At 41.0% G+C, this 18824-nt stretch overlaps 1 protein-coding gene across 3 annotated transcripts in view; it reads right to left on the reverse strand.

The window, feature by feature from the left end:
- Positions 1-18824, reverse strand: part of ICE1 (interactor of little elongation complex ELL subunit 1) — a 56748-nt gene that overhangs the window by 25200 nt on the left and 12724 nt on the right. For all 3 annotated transcript variants that reach the window (XM_032337818.1, XM_032337816.1, XM_032337817.1), the window contains exons 2-11: positions 18389-18447; positions 17832-17866; positions 14976-14994; positions 14122-14233; positions 12528-12604; positions 11481-11518; positions 10222-10304; positions 9998-10037; positions 9860-9916; positions 2889-2975 (exon numbers count right to left, since the gene is read on the reverse strand). In XM_032337818.1, coding sequence (XP_032193709.1) covers positions 2889-2975; positions 9860-9916; positions 9998-10037; positions 10222-10304; positions 11481-11518; positions 12528-12604; positions 14122-14233; positions 14976-14994; positions 17832-17866; positions 18389-18447 — 607 coding nt within the window. The remainder of the gene's footprint in view (positions 1-2888; positions 2976-9859; positions 9917-9997; positions 10038-10221; positions 10305-11480; positions 11519-12527; positions 12605-14121; positions 14234-14975; positions 14995-17831; positions 17867-18388; positions 18448-18824) is intronic.

Here is an 18824-nt window from a genome sequence, read left to right on the forward strand (position 1 = left end):
AGTATCAAACATATGTAACATTAAGAAAACTTTAAAAATTACCCTAAGTATTCAAAATGCCTGCTTTATTGAAGAAACCCAAAAAACAACAACATTTTTTAAAAGACACCCATTCCCTTTCTAGTGAATAATCACTCTGTAAAACCTAAACACATTTCATGTCGGTACACTTCCCTCACTATACGCAGGACCAGGAGAAGGGCAGGTGGGTGGAGATGATGCCCTGGGGCCCATGGGCCTCAGCGCGCACAGGTGGAAAAGCATCACGGGGGCGGGAACGGGCCTCGTGGGCACACTCCCCTTTTCAGTAACTGTCTTTCCACACAACCAGCAGCATTCGGAGACACATCTTTGTGCAGAGAGACTGACAGGGAACACAATTTCCTCTGTCTGTAAAACAATAAAAAATCAGCCAATGATCAAGCCTACCCAATAACCACATTCATACAATGCTGTGATGAAGAACCTCAACTAGGTCACATACATACATCGCATTACAGTGCAACGGGAAAGTTACTATAAAAAGCCAGTGATTTGGGGGTCTTGATTTTGATGAACTGCCGTGGTGCTAATTATCAGTGAAGATATTTGTGTCCTGGGAAATAACCACAAATAACCATTTTTCATACTTGAAAGCTGTACATAAAGACTCAAGGCTCCCTGGAGAAGTGACTGACTATAAGGCTGGGGAGTGGAAAATACAAACAGGGCCTGAAACATCTTGCAGAGCCAGAAAGAAGTTCTCAAAACAGGCTGGGGTATGCCTCAAGGGCCCAGGAGTCAACCCAAAAACAGTCCCAACAACCAAAGCTGGAGCAATATGAATGATGAAATAAACAAAAGTTATGAAGTACAGGCAGAGAATAAAGAGTTCCATTTAATGAATGTAGAAGGAACAGAGAACTACAAAATCACTAGCAGACCAGGCAGTAATGGTACCATGCAGGCTTCATCGGCAGATGCTAGACTCAGCGGGCCAGAGCGGGGAGAAAGTGACTGACTGCAGAGCATCCACGTGTCTCTCTCAAGATAATTCACGGTAACTTAACACTGGAGAAGCCCGGCAGATACCACCTTAAACAAGCACTTCCGCTGTCACCCCAAGTCATCCATTCCTCCAATCCCTTGCCGGTACAATGTCCCGGACAGAGCACAAGGAAACCACGGCAGAGTTCTTGCTGGAAAGAGTCGAACTTCACTTAATATGAGAAAACAGCACACGAGACAAAACTGACAGGTTTCCTATGAAATGATGCTTCCTCTCTGAAAGTAGGAAGACAGGAGACAAAGAGACACGACACGGATGAACCGCCAGACCTGGGGGCCGAAAGGCAGAAGGCTGCTAGGTGCAAGGTGGGCTCCGGGGACCAACACGCGCCCACACATCCATGTGAGCTTTCACTGAGCTTAACCGTCTTGCACCAAGGGTTAAATTTAGGGGAATCTGGATTCGGAGTCTAAGAGAATTCCCTGCACTATTTTTGTAAACCTTCTCATATAAAAACAAAAACAAAGAGAGTATGTTTTAAGACTGAAGATTCCAGGGCACCAAAAAAAAAAAAAAAAAAAAAAAAAGATTCCAGGGCGCCTGGGTGGCTCAGTGGGTTAAACCTCTGCCTTCAGCTCAGATCATGGTCTCAGGGTCCTGGCATCGAGCCCCACACCAGGCTCTCTGCTCAGCAGGGAGGCTGCTTCCCCTCCCTCTGCCTGTAGTATCTATCTGTGACAAATAAATAAAATCTTTAAAAAAAAAAAAAAAAAGATTAAATAGGGAGCCCTTTTAATAACATCTTAAACAACATAAAATCAAGTGTTTAGAATAAAACACGGCAACTAGCTGATGAAGCTGACTGAGAAAAGGCCCAGGCTACTTCTGCCCAAGCAGATGAGGACTTGGACTATGAGCCTCGGAGGCTGGCTCAGGAGACCCAGGTGCCACCTGCTTGTATCAGCAGGGTCCCCACACAGCGCGTGACAACTGACTGAACAGCGCCCCATCCAACAGGCCTCTCTCCAACTCACGAAACCTCACGGAGTCAAGCACAAATGAGAATCAGCAACTTGCCTGGTAACACTTTTCTGAGGGAACTCTGCCTTCTGGAGCCTGAGAGAGAAAACTAGGTACACGCCTCTACAGACTCAGATCCTCAGCAATCTGTGAACTCATAGCAGCGAATCATAAGAAACCAGTATAATGGGGGGGGGGGGGGAGTTAAGTAAGGAGCATTTTAATCTTATGCATGACAGCTAACTTCTCCCCATCTACTCTGGGATAACTAATACCTATATCCAAAGCTTAAATCCTAAGTAGGGTGTAACTGAGAACGTGGCAGAAGGCCTCCACAGTTTTGCCTGCAGATCAAGACAGCCCACAGATGAAGCCACACCTGAAAATGAGCGGACAGCACTGCAGAGTGCTAATCTGATATGACAGCATGGAAGGAAACCACTGCTTATCGGACACCACCAGTATTCTAAAGGACACAGTGCATGTACAGCAGACAGCTCAACCAAAGGAACTGCTTACAAAAGTAAATCCAATGAGGCTGCTACTGGACAGAGGACACCGAGAAATGATTCGGGAAGCACCAGGCCGCCCCAGTACTCTGCATGTTCCCGCCACACGCACTCCACTAGGTGCCCTTCCGGCTGCCCTGCACACCCTCTGACGGAAGCCACCATTGGAAGAGTACAAGCCAAATGCACTTACTGAGACAAGAAGCCACGCTGAAGGGGAAGGAGCTCTGTAACTGAAAGTACCCATTCCAATTTATCTTATTCTTTCAATGTCAGATTCAGGAGGCAGCAAAGGCTGAAGGCACATAATGCCCATGGTAAACATTTCTACTTCCGTGCATGAAATGTACTTCTGGAAGCTTCTCTCTCACCTGTGATGCATCGGCTGCCTTCACCAGGTAGTCTGTGTGTTGTGTTTATGCAGAGCCAGAGCTCCTTCAGAAGTAGCTTTACTTTTCCTGCACAAAAGAGCAGAGTATTAAAGACATGTCATATGGCTCAATCCACAAAAGGCCGACACACACTCCTGGGAAATCAGGATTTCTTAGGGGCTGGGGAAACAGCTAGGGACCAAGACTTCTTCCCCAAATCAACCACTGTGCATAAACAGCTAAGCTGCTGATGGGAAGGCCTGCAACGCTCCAGCTGAACGATGATGAGGGCAGGCTTGTTTTTTCCCTAGGGGTGAGGGGAATGGGAGGGCATAAGACTCCTAAGACCAAATCTACTTGCTGGTAAAAGTCTTTATCACCTATTTGTATGAATGGACCATACACATTTTTGGCACTTTCTACAGAAAGTGGTGAGAGATAAGGGACAGAAGCACAGATATAATGTCTGATACAGGAAACGCTGGCTCTCCGTTTACTGCAAACAATAGCAGAAAACACCCCTCAGTGACACGAGGGGGTCAGAAAACTCATCAGAACTGACCATGCTGGGTAGAGTGTCCAATTCATGATCTCAAGGTTGTGAGTTCAAGCCCCACGCTGATGTAGAGATTACTTTAAAAATCTTAAAAGACAAAAATCAAAAGACAAAAAAACTGACCATGTTGTAACTAACCTGGGGGCTTTGTGGAGAATAGGACTCATTAACAGTCTTAAGGGGTTAACAGGGTGGAAGACAGAAACGTGTGTGTATATAAACACGTGGAAAGGAGATTATCGCACAAACAGGCAGACTCACAGAGAAACATAAGCTTTTAAAAGGGAAGTGAAAGCCTTGGAATTTTTATACATTTTCAAAAGGATTAGGATTCCTAGAATAGTTAAGAACCATTGGTTCAGGTTGAGTACACATTTCTACAGATTTAGATCCTCGATCATCTGTGAATTCAGATCGTTTTAAATACAGCAAACCTAATGAAATTCATATAACTAAGAAGTGACGCTATGGTTTTATAGTGAGTTTAACATTAATACGTATATATATTCCCAAAAAACTCCCAGAACAAAAAATATTCATAAAAATTTAAGTATGACTAGCTTGTGGCCAAATATGCATAAAAAGACCAACCGTGCTAATAAAAATTCAACTAAAAAAAAGCTTTAAGTATTAGATAATTTCAGGCCTCCTCAAGTTCTATTATAATTTCCCTTAAGTTCTTAAATTGGCCTGAAGCATTTATTGAAAATACTGAAATCTTTAATCCAGTTCTAGAGAAGATGAAAGACCAACCTTTTAACCCAAAATATCTGCAAGAACTCACATATTTTGAAATAGGTCAGCCCTATTTAAGCTGGCCAGCTGCATCACTCCACAAAGAGCGCTGTCCCCAGAAGAGCGGGCTAGGCTAAGTGGTGAGGACACAGTAACAAGGCAAGCTTAAAAGTTTCCCATTTCCAACCTCTCTGAAGCCCATCGACTTCTGACTGTCACCGTGTATGAGGCACACCCATTCTCGAGTTTGAAAATTCCGTGATCAGGTAACTTATCCACATTGTGATTTAACCTACCCAAAGGCCTGCTTCCAAATACTGTAATCCCCTTTGCTTAAATGACCTGACCAGGAGCCCTGCTTATTACGTATACCCAAAGCAGCAAACAAGGAACCTTAAAAAAAAAGAGAAAAAGTTACTTTTCTATTCCTATGGAAGCTATTAAGCAGAGCTATGCCTTTTCTGAGCACTCGTTCACTACCTCTAATCTCACAAAACAGAACTATCCGTTCCCAATAAAGCAGGAAAACACAAGCACACACCCCTCCAAAAAAACCGCACACTGTGGCTTCATTACTTAGCTGTGAAGAGAAAAGCTCATTATGTTGAACCGCACACCTTCCACCAACCCCCAGATCAAACCTAAGTATCAACCTGCCCGTATCAAAACCTAAGGCGTCCATGCGTGTCTCTGTACTTGTCTGCTCCGCTGACCTGTCCGGCGTCACGCGAACACCACGCTCTCACAGTGACACCGTCACAACTGTGTTTTACAATCTGGGCACACATGAGCCTCACTCAGGTTTTTCCTTTTCAAAAACCTGATTATTCCAAACATCTATTATTCTACCCTGATAAAACTAAATTTACCATCTGCTTGCCCTTTCCCATCTAAAACTCAGTGGGATTTGAGTAAGGCTGGATCCTTAGAAATACGTCTGGGGAAACTTTCCATCTTTATGCTGTGAGCCTCTGACCCAGTAACAACGTCCGCTCCCATGTCTGGGCTTTCACACTCTTCCGCAGCTTTACAGGCTTCTTCACAGAGGCCTTGCACACTGCTTGTCGATTTTTCTCTTCCTAGACACGTTGGTCCCACTGCCTTAACAGGTGGTTCTCACTCCGTCCTGATTCCGATAGGCTGAGGACAGTGCATTCGATGTGCCCGAAGCTTATGTCACCACTCTGCCAAACTCGGATACTTGTTTTCCAACTGAGTCTACTGAGACGGTCTCGTCATTTGAAACCATGACAATTCTGCCGTGACAACTTACAGCCCCCGCTCTTCCGTGAGGGCTCTGCTGCACAGCTCAGCGGGGCCCCCAGTGCATACTAAAGAACGGAGGTAACCAGAAGCACCCGTGCCCGCTTCTGACAGGCTCTTCAGCTTCCACCTTTCTCAGTTTCCAAACGTGTTTTTCAACCATTACCTCACCAAATATTTTTTTTATGAAAAAATGAATTGAGATGATCGTATCATTTTTCTCTTAGCCAGTGGTAGTGGTCTTCCTGAGATAAACCCTTAAATCATAATGAGTCCATATATTCTTTTACCCCGAGAATGGAGTTCTCAGAATTTCATTTGGTATTTCTGCAGCTTTATTCCCAACTGACAGCACGTGTGTGAGTGCGTGTGTGCGTGCGTGCGTGCGTGCGTGCGTGTGTGTGACTCTTAGCTGGTTCTGGTACAGGCCTATTTGAGTCTAAGACAATGACATGGAAAGAAGTCTATATTTTTCTAAGTTCTCAGACACAAAGAAGACATTAGATTTACTCACTGAAGCCTTTATAGAACTCACTTGCAAGTCATTTGGATCTTGTATGGTATTAGATCTTTAACTAATTTTTTAAATTATTTTTGCATTATTTTTCTGTTCAGGTTTCCAACAACCATCCCAAGTCAATCTGAGCATGCTTCCCTTGAAAATTGTTCATTTCACAAACAAGATTCAATCGGAATATAAATGTGTGAATTTGGAAATTTTCTCATTGTGGCTTTTTTGTAGCTTTCCCAGCCGTGAGGCCTTTGTGTTTCTGTTCCTTCCTTTCTTGATCAGACTTGCCGAAAAACTGTCCGTTTCAACAGCCCTACGAGGTTCCAGCTGTTTGTTCTAATGGGCCCAAATCAACAACTTCTCCTTCTTTCCATTTTCCTCATTTCTGTTGCATTTTCTTACTTTCCTGTCATTCTTGCTTTCTAAAACAATCACGTAAGATCACTCATTCCAGTGAATACCACACTGACAATATCTCAGAGACTTTAATACTGCCCTACAGTTGTTTCAGTTTTTATGTTCTCTGCTACCCAAAAGGAGTTGGTTTATGTTAACGCATGCTCACTTATCAGACAGACATGGAAAGTTGTGGGGTTCTGGAGGGTTCGGGGGGAGAGAGAGATTTTTATTAATATCTTATTAAATTTCAGTATCATAATAGTATCTCATATTAGGATGGAGTTTCTGCTGTCTAGCAAACAGATTTCATATATGTCTGAAAGGATTTTAAAGAATCCTAGGTTTGTGGTTTAAGAGTTAGATGTAAATCATCAATCCTGAAATTACAAATCCAATTCCACCCCTTCTGTCTGCTTTTACAGACGACAGCATCTGAGAAACACACTAAAGCCTCTCACGGAAACAGGCGACTACTCCCTCTAGCATTTCCAGGCATTTTAACACAGAGTCTCACATTCCTAGTCTATGACAGCGCCATCTCCTTGGTGAACTGCACCTAACCTGGATATTTCCTTTCAATCCATGTAAACTCATTTCTAGGCTTAAATTACTTTTTGCCTGGTTACTACTTTCAAGTCAGCATTGGCTCCAAATTTCACTATCCATCTCCCTACATTCGATCTTTCCACTTCAGTTGATTTTAAAAATACTTCCTACTAACATGCCAGAAATAAAGACCATACACAAAAGTCATGCTCAACACCTGACAGGCCTTTCTAACAGAAATACTGCATGTGCGTCCTGCTCTGAGATGTGTCCTCCAGTCACTTCTTGCTGACCTCTTCCGCAGGGCTCTGGCCTCCCCTTGGAGAGGTCCTGATAGGTGACCAGTGCAACGTGTATGATCCTGTTTTCCCACTGGCTCAATTTCACTGCAGCAGGAGATTCTCTAAGGGCTCTAACTCTATTTTTAATATTTTCTTCCCTCCCGTTCGTGATTTAATACCATCTCCTCAGGGTTTTTTCCTTGGCACCCTTCTTCCCCGTGACTGCTGCTTCTCAGTTCTAGATGAAAGCTGAGGCCGGCCATCTCTGAGAGCCAGCGTGCACTTCTTCAGCCTACAGTCCTCTGGCAATACATGAAGGTGCTCACTTCACGGACCTGTAGGGCCTGCCTCCGGGGGCAGGGATGCAGAGTGAAGCAGTTCCGAGGGTTTATACGGAGAACCTAAGTATCTCACCTTCTGCGGACAGGAGCGGCTACCCTTCAAAGCTGGTGTAATTACCCAATTTTCTGAGTTTCTTATATCCACACCCACTCAGAGTGCCTCCTATGTCGCAAATGACACTTCACAGAACTAAACTTCAGGCCACAACGTGTGGATAAATGCCAGCAACTGTTTCTGAAACCAGAAGGCTATACATGTATTTTTCAACCTGCATCCACTACGTGACAAACCACTAATGTCCTGCTCCATCTCCCACGCCCTGCACCTCTGATCTTAAGAAATGCAGGGCTTCTACAATCAAATTTGTTTTTTGAAGCCTGCTATTTTTGCTGTAATTTTGGGTTTCATCACCAACTGATACCATCTGCTTTATATTTTCCTCCACTGGTAGTAAACTTTTTAACTCTAAACAAGAGTTTTTTGTTGTTTTTTGTTTTGTTTTGTTTTGTTTTTTTGGTATTGTTTATTTTCTGACATCTCTAATGGATTGAGAAAGAAGGAAAGGCAAATGTGGCATTCAGGTGGCCTTTCAAAAAGTGAAGTCAACCCAATACACTTTCTCACTTGTGAATCTCTTTCAAAAGTACAGATGAGCCTTGAACATAGAGGTCAGAGGCGCTGACCCCCTGCAGAATTGAAAATCCATCTGTAACTCTGACTCCCCTAAAACCTAACTACTAATAGCTCAGTGTGAACCAGAACCTTTCCTGATAACACAAAATGCAATAATATGTATTTTATACACCATGTGCATCATATACTATATTTTTACAGTGAATAAGCTAGAAAAAAGAAACCTGTTAAAAAACCGTAAGAGAGAGAAAATACATTCACGTGAGAAAACACATGCACTGTATTTATAGGAGAATACCCGCACAGAAGTGGATATGCATGCGGTTCAACTCAGCGCTGGTGAAGGGTCAACTATATGGGAGAAAAGTATTAAAAATATGCTTAGTAATTAGGAATTAAATCCCCCAATGTCCACAGGTAAATAATTAACAGATTCCTAAAGCCTTCGTGTATTTACCTGGAAGAAGTAAAATGTAGAGCAGACAACACTCACCCTCTTGGTGAGGGCAGAGAAAACAGAGTGCGGGGGTAGAGAGCAATTCTGAGGACACAGTGGGAGGGTCCGGTTTTGAATAGCAAGGACTGAGAACAGTCAAATCCTAAAACAAACCCGTCAGCCCAAAAGAGAAGAGGACAAAAGCAGCTGACCACTGGCTGGGACAACCGAGCCCCGCGAGCCCTCCGCTTCCCTGGGCAGCACTTAGAACTCAGAGACTAGCCTTCCACAGGCAGGGCGAGGAAAAGAGGGTTGAAGCGCATCCCATGAAGCAGCGACTGTGGCAAACAGCAAACAGCGCCCAGGCAACGGAAAGGTGTTAACTACTAAAGCCTTTAGTCCAAGAAAAGGTGATCTTGTGTTCTGAATTAAAAACAAAAGGGACAGGATGAAGAGAAAGGGTAAAGGAGGCTTGTAGAGAGACGTTATATCCTTGTAGGAACAATGGAAGTGGTTTCAGTAATCTCCACTTAGAGGAAAAATAACACACTGGTGACATAAAAATACCATTATTTCCTTATTTATCATTTGAATTTTATCTCTACCAAGAAAGTCAGACAGGTAGAGCAGAAACCCATATCTCCTTTTTAAAAATAGAGAATGAAGTGCAGAGAAGTAAATGGCCAAGGATCACACAACTAATGAAGAGAAATATTAGAGCAAACGCTTCAACTTCTCAGCACCCAGTGCTGTATCTTCTCGCCTGCAAGAAAACACGCTGCATGACAAAACAAAGACCGAAGCGTCTGTGACTCCCCGTTCCACAACTACTGTCTTTCGTCCCCAGAACACTTGGCCTTCCCTCCAAAAATACACTGGAGGGCTTTGATTCCAGTTTTCCTGCTTGACTTTAACAATTTTTATATACTTGGCACCCACGAAATTTTATAAATTAAACTGGCAAACTGTAACCTAATAAAAAAAAACTATACTTACTTATTGAAAAGTATGGAGATTATACCACAGACTGGTTTCCCTTTCCCAAGCAATATTGCTTGTTGACTCTCATTCATCGGATTATTTGACCAGACAACACGGTGATATCATACATACAACAGATCACACAAAGATGCAAAATGGGTTATGACTTCTCTAACACAAACATCTGCTAAACCCTAGAAGTTCTGCAATCACAGGTAAGAGCAACAAGCAACCTCCCGGCCCACAAGTAAGGCACAGAAATTCATAAGAAATCTGTAATATACTCACTTTTATCTATGCTTCCGTAAGAATCACTTGAAATTTGTGTTCCAATATGCCTCAACTCTAAAATCATGGGGAGAAATACAGTTAATAAAGAATATTGCATATCAAAACAGAATTTTCAAGCAGTATGTGAACACTCACCCTTTTCATTTTTCTGTTTAGAAAATTCATCGAGCTGTTCCTGTGGAAACAAAGCGCTGACAGGGTTTGAAAGGGGCAGGGAGTGCAGGCATCACATGCCCAATGTAATGGGGTGGGGGGGTCGCTTCCACCAGGTGGCCCAGTTCCTGACTCCCGCATGACAAGGGACGCTATGGAGCCCTGAGGCCACAAGCGTCACTTGGGTGCACACTATTATCTATTACCTGCGTCTTCTTAAATTCCTTTTCAAGTATTTTCTTCTCGTTCCTCAGTTGCTTGAAGTCCTGTGTCTGCTTGACAGCAGCCTCTTTAAAGACACAGTGAACAAGAGACACAGCAATAATTTACCGACTTCACAGCTACCACTAAGAAAATACTCAAAATATCATCTACTGAGAGCTTTTCTCTTTTCATAAAACTTTGAAACAATTTTGTAAAAAGTTACTGTCCCTTTAGCACTTCCTCAGTCAGGGATAAATGAAGGAACACAGTTTGTTTAAATTATTAAACATAAAACCACTGACTTGGCAGAGGCCCCAAGACGCCTTTGCAATCCCAGCACAAGCCAGCCCGAGCCTTCTGGTCAAACAAGAACCCAACACACATGACCTCTCTAGGAGGGCACTGTTCCCTCCTGCTCTTCAGCAATAAGCAACATTCATGTTTCAGAGATTTTAGAGCTGTGGTTTCATCTCAGAATACAGTCAATACTTCCCTCTGTACTGGGGAAGTGGACAATCTTCTCCATGCTTCTTATATTGGAATTCCCATCAACAAGCTGATAGTTCCAGCTGCTAATACCTTTGTTCTAGATCTACTTTTAAGGTATTGCTTTAGTTCTTCTCTGGATCTTCAGCAAATTCTTCAGTCTGGTTTTTGACTCTGAAGCTCACGGTCCAAATATATTAGTAAGAATCTAACCAGCATTAACTTTGCCCAGTACATTCAGACATAAGTGCCATGAAAACTAAAATCCCATAAAATACCACAGTAACAGTTCTTTCCTGACTCCTCTACTGAGCTGGACTGTTTCTTTACCTGATTATTACGCCACATCACTCACTAGGGAGAAATATTCTTGTCACATGAGAAGTAAAGGTTGTACTTCCCTTCAAAGGAAATCTGTCCTAAAAGTTGCACAGAGTCTGAAACACACAGGCACCTCAGATCTCTTTAAAACACTTCCTCAGACACTTATCTCCACACACCAGCAAGAGAAAGCCATATTCAAAAAGAACACAGTGATGCCACATTTACTGCCGTATTGTGCTTGTGCAAACACCAAATCAGAGGAAAAATTGCTAACAAAATATCTGTACAGTTTAAATCTAAAAACCTGGGCTCAATCTAGGTAAATTCAAGCCCGGAAGCATTTTGAGCAAGTTCCTGTCTATATGCCCCACCTAGCTAAATTTAAACTTGCACCAATGATCTGTGCAAAGACCAGTGGCTTCCATAGCTAGATAACAACAGTGCCTGTTACCTTCCAGCTTCTTCACCTTGGCTTCTAGTTTCTTCTTCCTGAGAAAACAATTTTATAAATAGTAAAAACACATATATGTTATATATATATATACACATATACATTAACATATATATGTGGGTGTATATACAGTATATACACACAATTTGTGGTACATTTTTTAAAATTAAATTTTTTTTAATTAGTAAAATTGATATAACAACGAAATGTTGGTCATGGTGGGCACGGTGCATCAACCACTGAAATCGTCAGCAGCTGTTCTGAGGTAGAGTCAACTAAGAGAGAACAGTACACCATTTAGTTTATAACATTTCTAGAAAGAAATCTGTATCTTTCTGTCATGCCACATCTGGGAGTCTCCCTGAGCCACAATGGCCTCATGTCCAGGCTAAGCTGATGCCCCCCCACTGGCCTACAACCAGTCCAGCATGGCCACTGTCACTCTTGGGAGCATGCGTGGTGGCAGAGATCACAATTCCATCTTATGGGAAGAAGAGGCTGGAGAGCTGCACCAGTTTTCAGACAGAGTTTTGGGTCAAAGAAGGCAGGTAATTCTGAGAAACTCTCTGAGGTACCATGACATCACGTCTACATCAGACTACTATGTGTGTAGCTCACAAACTCTGTGAATTATGTGACTATCATCACTTGGATGCTTGCAAACAGCTTTTTATTAATGGTAACAAAGACACCCATTCCACAGCACACCTGCTGAAGTCCCGGTACAGAGGACGGAGCTGACGATCATGTTTGAAAACACACAGACATGTACACACGCGTGCATATGTACAGACATAAAACACTTCCCATGGAGTTCTTCCTTTGTGCAGCTTTTTAACTTACCAAGACTTATCGATCCTCCTTGTAATCCTCCAGGGGAGGTCTAATTTCCACTTGACAGACCTCTAGACTAATGCTGCGTGCCTAACTAGTTTAAGCTCCCAGTTACAGCCCATAACCCAAAGACAGAGAGGAGAGAGCACTGATCTAAGAACTACCCATTTTCAGACATGAAAACCGAATGTCGACAGGCATTTTAGAACTTACTGAGCATCAGTTTTCAAGCATTCTTCTTTTACACGTGCATATTCCTGGTGAGTATCTTGGTACAACTTGAGAGAACTCTAAGAAAAAGATAGCTGTTGTCAATTTGAAAGTCATTGACCATCGGTGAGAATCTACTTGGAACTTTGACCTTGATAAGTGAAATTATTACCATTTTTACCAGTAAGAAAATCAACCAAATGAGTACATTATTAATAGACAGGAAACCAAAGCATATTCTTTGAATATTTTAATAGAGATAATCAGATGCTTAACAGATGTAATATGATTAACAGTCTCATCAAACAAAGCTACGCAAGTTAAAATGTACTAATTTTAGGGCAACTCCAAATCTTCCTAAGACTGAATAGCCAATATTTTCCTTAACCAGTTAAAATTCAACAAAATCTAAAGAAATTCTAGAGCTCAACAAATATAAGCTATCATTACTTGTACACAAAAATATAAAACAAATCATTATATTTAACGATCACTAAGGAAAATGTGCTACTGTCACTCAGCTGGTACCTCCTGATAGCCACCACGGGACAGGAAAGAATCTGTTGCCAAGCACTGTATCCTACTACAATGTGCATATGATAGGTCTTTAACGGCCACCGACCAGATGGACTTTATGACCCCCTTTTATAGATGAGATATCTGAGGATCCAGAAGCTGACTTATTTTTCCAAAGTCACAGAGAACGAGTGACTAATCAGCATTTCACATTGAGTCTGACTACAGTGTTCATGCTTCCTCTCAGACAGAGCTGACAATACTGTTATATATTGGAAGCAGACAAAATTCAATGTTGTGGTTGTTTCTGTTTAATCTTCTTCAAGTAGTTACATATACAATGAAGACTTTCTACAGAAGGAGGAAAGCCAATCGCTGCTCAGGTACACCGTAAGACCTCAGCCCGGTGCACAGCATTACACAAACAGCACCTGTCGATGACTGAGAGCCAGACTCCACCATGAAAAGCGCTCACTGAACCGGCTGAGAGGCAGGCATCATTCCAGCTTAGATAGGATATGTCTCATGACCAACTAACTTCATTGGCCTTTGAATTATGTTATCTGTAAAAGCTATGAATTCTCTCCTAAGACTCCTGAAAAGAGTAAACCGAAATTTATAACAAGCAAGTTTATAGCATTTTTTTTTGTACTGCCCCAAGCATAGCATTTTAAATAACTGTGTTACTGCAACTTGCTTTTGAAACAGAGAACATGATCTCTCCACCTTTAAGTTTAAATTTTTGCAGATTCTTTCACACTTACAGCAAGACCAATGTGAAAAGGCAACCAACGCAGGACACACAGAGCCCTAAAAATTCCCAGCCAGAAGGTTCCTCTGCAGAATCTCAAAGACCACATAAGCAACTAACACAGCATCAGAGAGCTAGTAATTACTGTGAGGACCAAGCCATTAATTAACAAGTTCGATGTTCTCTAAATAGAGGCATACACTTAGTGATTCTTGAGTACCCCTTGTTTCTTCTGTTAAGACATAAAATACCCCCTCATACCAATGACAGTGAATAAACAGATGTTAATTTATGGAAGATAAACTTTTGTAGGAAAATTCCTCTCAGTACCTTCTTCTCTTCCAGCTCTGCTTTTAAAGACCCCAATTCTTCCTGACATTTCTGCAGAGGAGAAATTTTTTGAAGCATCTGTTCCACTTGGTGATGCAGGGTACTATTCTCTCTAAAAATGGACAAGATATTAGCATTATTATACAGAAGCACCTACAACGATTTATTAAATATGTCGACTGCTGCTATTCTATTTTTTCTAACTTGGAAGAAAAAAGGAATAAAAGAATCTCTCTTTTTAATGCCTTCCTTTTATACCAACATGATTTTCACACTGCTCTTTATTCTTTGACATTATAATCCGCTTCTAATAAAAGTACATGAAAACCTCCTTGAGAAGCAGATTCTCAGTCTGACAGACAATATATGAAAGGACAATACGCCAAAAAGTAGTATTAATAATAATTATGTTTTTCCAACCTTAAACTCAATCCCCATTTATCCAAATTAAATGACAGGCAATTTGTGATCTGGTTTATAACAATGTTTTGCTTTTTTCTAGGAGATGAATGTATTCAGAATATGAAACACCACTAAATTTTCATTCCATTTTAAATTGTTTAAAATACACATGATAACCACCTTATTAATCCAATTCACGCAGACAACAATAAGCTACATTTCAATGGCCACGCCATCAGTAAAACTAACAACTTAAATACCAGGCTGTAATTTAAGACCTTGGTAAGAAATTCATTTGGGTAATTTAATAGTAAGGAAAATATAAATCTTTTATGATGACCATCTAAGCAACATTCTATATGATGGGTCAATCCTATGCAGCGCTTTGACTATTTATAAATCTAGTCTGATCAGGGTCCACCCCCCAACCCACCATGCAGACATGTACTTACCTTCTTGCAAACTGCAGCTGTAAAACTTGTTAAAGAAAACTCTCAGTTTTATCTGATACTTGTCAGAAGATTAAACTCACTTAAAAACACCTGTAAAAATCTCTGTTCAATGTGCAAGTTCACAATTCCTAAAAAACAATTTTCCAAGGTCCATTTATAAAAGTGTTAAAAATTTTTACTAAGTTACTCTATTTACCATAATATATACCTAAAGTTAAAATATCTACTTCTCTAAATTAAAAGGCATTCAATTACATCAATGATTAACACTGAGTTCGGAGAATAAATACAAAGCAACATTCAACTAATGGAACACTACTTTGGATCCTATAAATAACAAAATCCCCAAAAACCCTAACCTGAATTTCTCAAATAGTCCAGAGCATAATTCCAACAAACAAGAGTCAGATACTAAGGAGAACCAGATATCACTATACTCAATGAGTACAGAAAAAAGAAACAGGGGCGCCTGGGTGGCTCAGGGGGTTAAAGCCTCTGCCTTCGGCTCAGGTCGTGATCTCAGGGTCCTGGGATCGAGCCCCACATCGGGCTCTCTGCTCGGCGGGGAGCCTGCTTCCTCCTCTCTCTCTGTCTGCCTCTCTGCCTACTTGTGATCTCTGTCAAATAAATAAATAAAATCTTAAAAAAAAAAAAAGAAACACATAAAATCTAGATAACCTCTCACTTTCACAATTTACACAATATGGTAACTTCATTTCTTATCTCATGCTGCCAGTGAAAACAATTATCCTTTTAAATTTCACCTCCTCCAAGTTTCTATGCATACACCATGAGGTGGCAAATGTCTGTAACAACATGTCTCTGTAACAACACGCCTCAGAATACAAATACAGACTTCTCCAGATTAGGGATTATACTCACCCTGAATTATCAGTCCTTGTAAAAAAGAGAAGTTCAAAAATACCTGATGAAATAAAATGTATCCTCTCCTTCCGAAAAAGGAAATAATAAACTTAACAGAACAGTCAGAATTACACAAAAAGGTAAGAAATCAAGGGGTGCCTGGGTTGCTTCGTCACTTAAGCATCTATCTGACTCCTGGTTTTGGCTCAGGCTATGATCTCAAGATCATGAGATGGAGCCCCTCGTGGGGCTCACTGCTCAGCGGGGTGTCTGCTGGAGAGTCTCCCTCTCCCTCTGCTCCTCCCTCTGGCTCTCTCTCTCTCTCTCTCCAATAAAATCTCTAAAAAAAAAAGGGTAAAAAATCAAGTTACATAACAAACCCATTTAAACCGGCACCTTTAGCACCTTCGGTTGGAAGAGCAAAGTACTACACACCTAAGGTACAAAAAATACATATTTGGAGTAAACAACAAATGTGTTAAAAAAAAAAAAAAAAGAATCAATATTTACTTGTACCCAAGGCTGAAGATTACCATATCACCGAATGGGTATTCCACCATAATTCCAAGGTTTATCAATTTTTAATAAACTATTTTAATGGTTTTGATTTAAAAATTTTATAATTTTTTTTTTAAAGATTTTATTTATTTATTTGACAGAGAGAAATCACAAGTAGTCGGAGAGGCAGGCAGAGAGAGAGAGAGAGGGAAGCAGGCTCCCCACTGAACAGAGAGCCCGATGCGGGACTCGATCCCAGGACCCCGAGGTCATGACCTGAGCCAAAGGCAGCGGCTTAACCCACTGAGCCACCCAGGTGCCCCTATAAATTTTTAAAAGTAAACCAATTTCCCTGCTAGATTACATGTGTAATTACCTCATAAAGTTTATGCTAAAAAGGATATAATGAAAGTACGCTGTCCTGACACTGGAATTCATTGGCTACCTATCTCCTATTTAGCTAATTAAAATACTTATAATAACTGTTTCTGTACGGGTCTCATAATCAGAGATATTATTCTTGTGATAATATACGTTTATAGTTTAACAGACTGAGAATTTAAACAAATGAAATACAAATATTCACTGACCTAAATTTTTTAATGTAAAAATTCAGTACTAAAAATAAATCTAAGTGTTAGGCTTTGATTTTATCACTGTAATCAGACAATCAGACATGACTGCACCAACACAAACAAGTCATCAGTGGCCACGCGTAAGTTCTAGGAGGCCAGAACTCTTATCGCCGCAGGCCTGGGGTTCCTGCCGAAGTGGAAGAGCAGCATCTGTCCCAAGACCTAGGCTGAAGCGGCACTTCAGTGAATGCCTGAAAATACATCCATGCTCATTTTCATGGGAGATTTCATTCACGGTGTTTTCACCAAGAAATGCAGAAAAGTCAATTACACACACTGTTTTCACCCTATCAATAACATATCTCCCAGAGGCCAACTACACTACAGGTGTACTGAATGGTTACTGAACAAATGCTCACCAAACTTGTCTTGTAAATACAAAACCACACTGTGATTACGGAGATCGATCTATCCATCCGCCTATCTACTATCTACCTCATTCTCTACAAATCATAAAGCGAATTAACGGAAGTCCTTTTTCCACTATTCCGAATATTCCTACACTGCAGGCTTTACAAAAATCCTGAGAAATTCTCACCATACACTATTCAGCTTCACTTTATTCCTGAGCCTGAAGAAGCTGTCATGTCTTGAGTACAAATGAAAAAGACCTACCCACTAAAAAGTTAGAAGACCTGAAGAAAATGAAAATCGGTGACAAAAACAGAATATTCTAAAACAGAGACCATCATGAATCATGTGCTCACAGGAAAAAACTCCTGTTCACTGCGCTGCTCAGAAGGGTTCCCTCCTTAGAGGCTGTAAACAGTACCTTCAACTGACAATTCCCATGGTTCTTCTAAGAAACTACAAATAAGTAAATTTAAAAACTCAAAGGAAAAAGCTAATAAAAGGATATCATCACATTTCTTCTGATATTCTGTTAATAAATTACTGCAACAAAGAAAAGAATTATGTTACTTTTTTGATCTAGAAAATACTGTTGATATCACGTTTCAAAATATGCCAGGCCCCTTTCTTCCCAGGCCTCCTGCAACAAAACATGTTTAATTAATTAAATATGTATACACACACACACACATACACCACCTTCAATTCTTTTAAAGCATTGCAATGATATATGAACTTTAAAAAAATAATAAATCTCCTACCGTGGCTATGAAATACTGTGAGGAAATCTGAGCTCCAGTCCTAAAGCTAAGGAAGCTTTAAAGATAGAAAACAGCTTTAAAATAATTGCCACCTTAGGAAAAATCACTTCCTGACCCGCAGGCCTGCTGTAAAGGGCTTTGGACCAACAACACAGGCTTCAGCCTGCGGACAAAGCCCACCAGGGTTCCACCATGACCCACAGCCCAGTGGCCCAGGTGAGAGACTGAAGGCCTAATACACCACCCGCTCTGGCTTATCTGTCAGGTTCACAAAGTTCAACAAAGCACAGGAAAACATACTCACTCTGTATTAATAATTTTCTGCTTCAAGGTAATTAATGCTTCAACATACTCATTTAAATTCTGAAAGAAAAAAAAAAAGCCACAGTCAGCTACTTATTTCTGTAATATGAATGATTATAAGTATACTTTCCATACCATGTGACTTACTGTAAAACATGAACATATTTACTCTCACATAAACATACAAATACATACAGGTATTATTTACGTTGCAGAAGAACACAGATCAACTGTTTGATCTTGAACCCATGCTGTACCTCTCTGAATCTTGCTTTAGGTGAACGGCGCTCTCTCTGACAGTAAGGGGGTGTGCAGACTCTCTCTCTGACTGTGTGCTCTTAGTGGGAATCTGGTATGTATTTACTATTTTTAGTTCACCAATTACCAGTAATCATCAGTCTACAACTCACTCTGCACTGTCTCTGAAAGGATTTAAG

Source organism: Mustela erminea, chromosome 3 (genome assembly GCF_009829155.1).
Source record: "Mustela erminea isolate mMusErm1 chromosome 3, mMusErm1.Pri, whole genome shotgun sequence".
Lineage (NCBI taxonomy): Eukaryota > Metazoa > Chordata > Mammalia > Carnivora > Mustelidae > Mustela > Mustela erminea.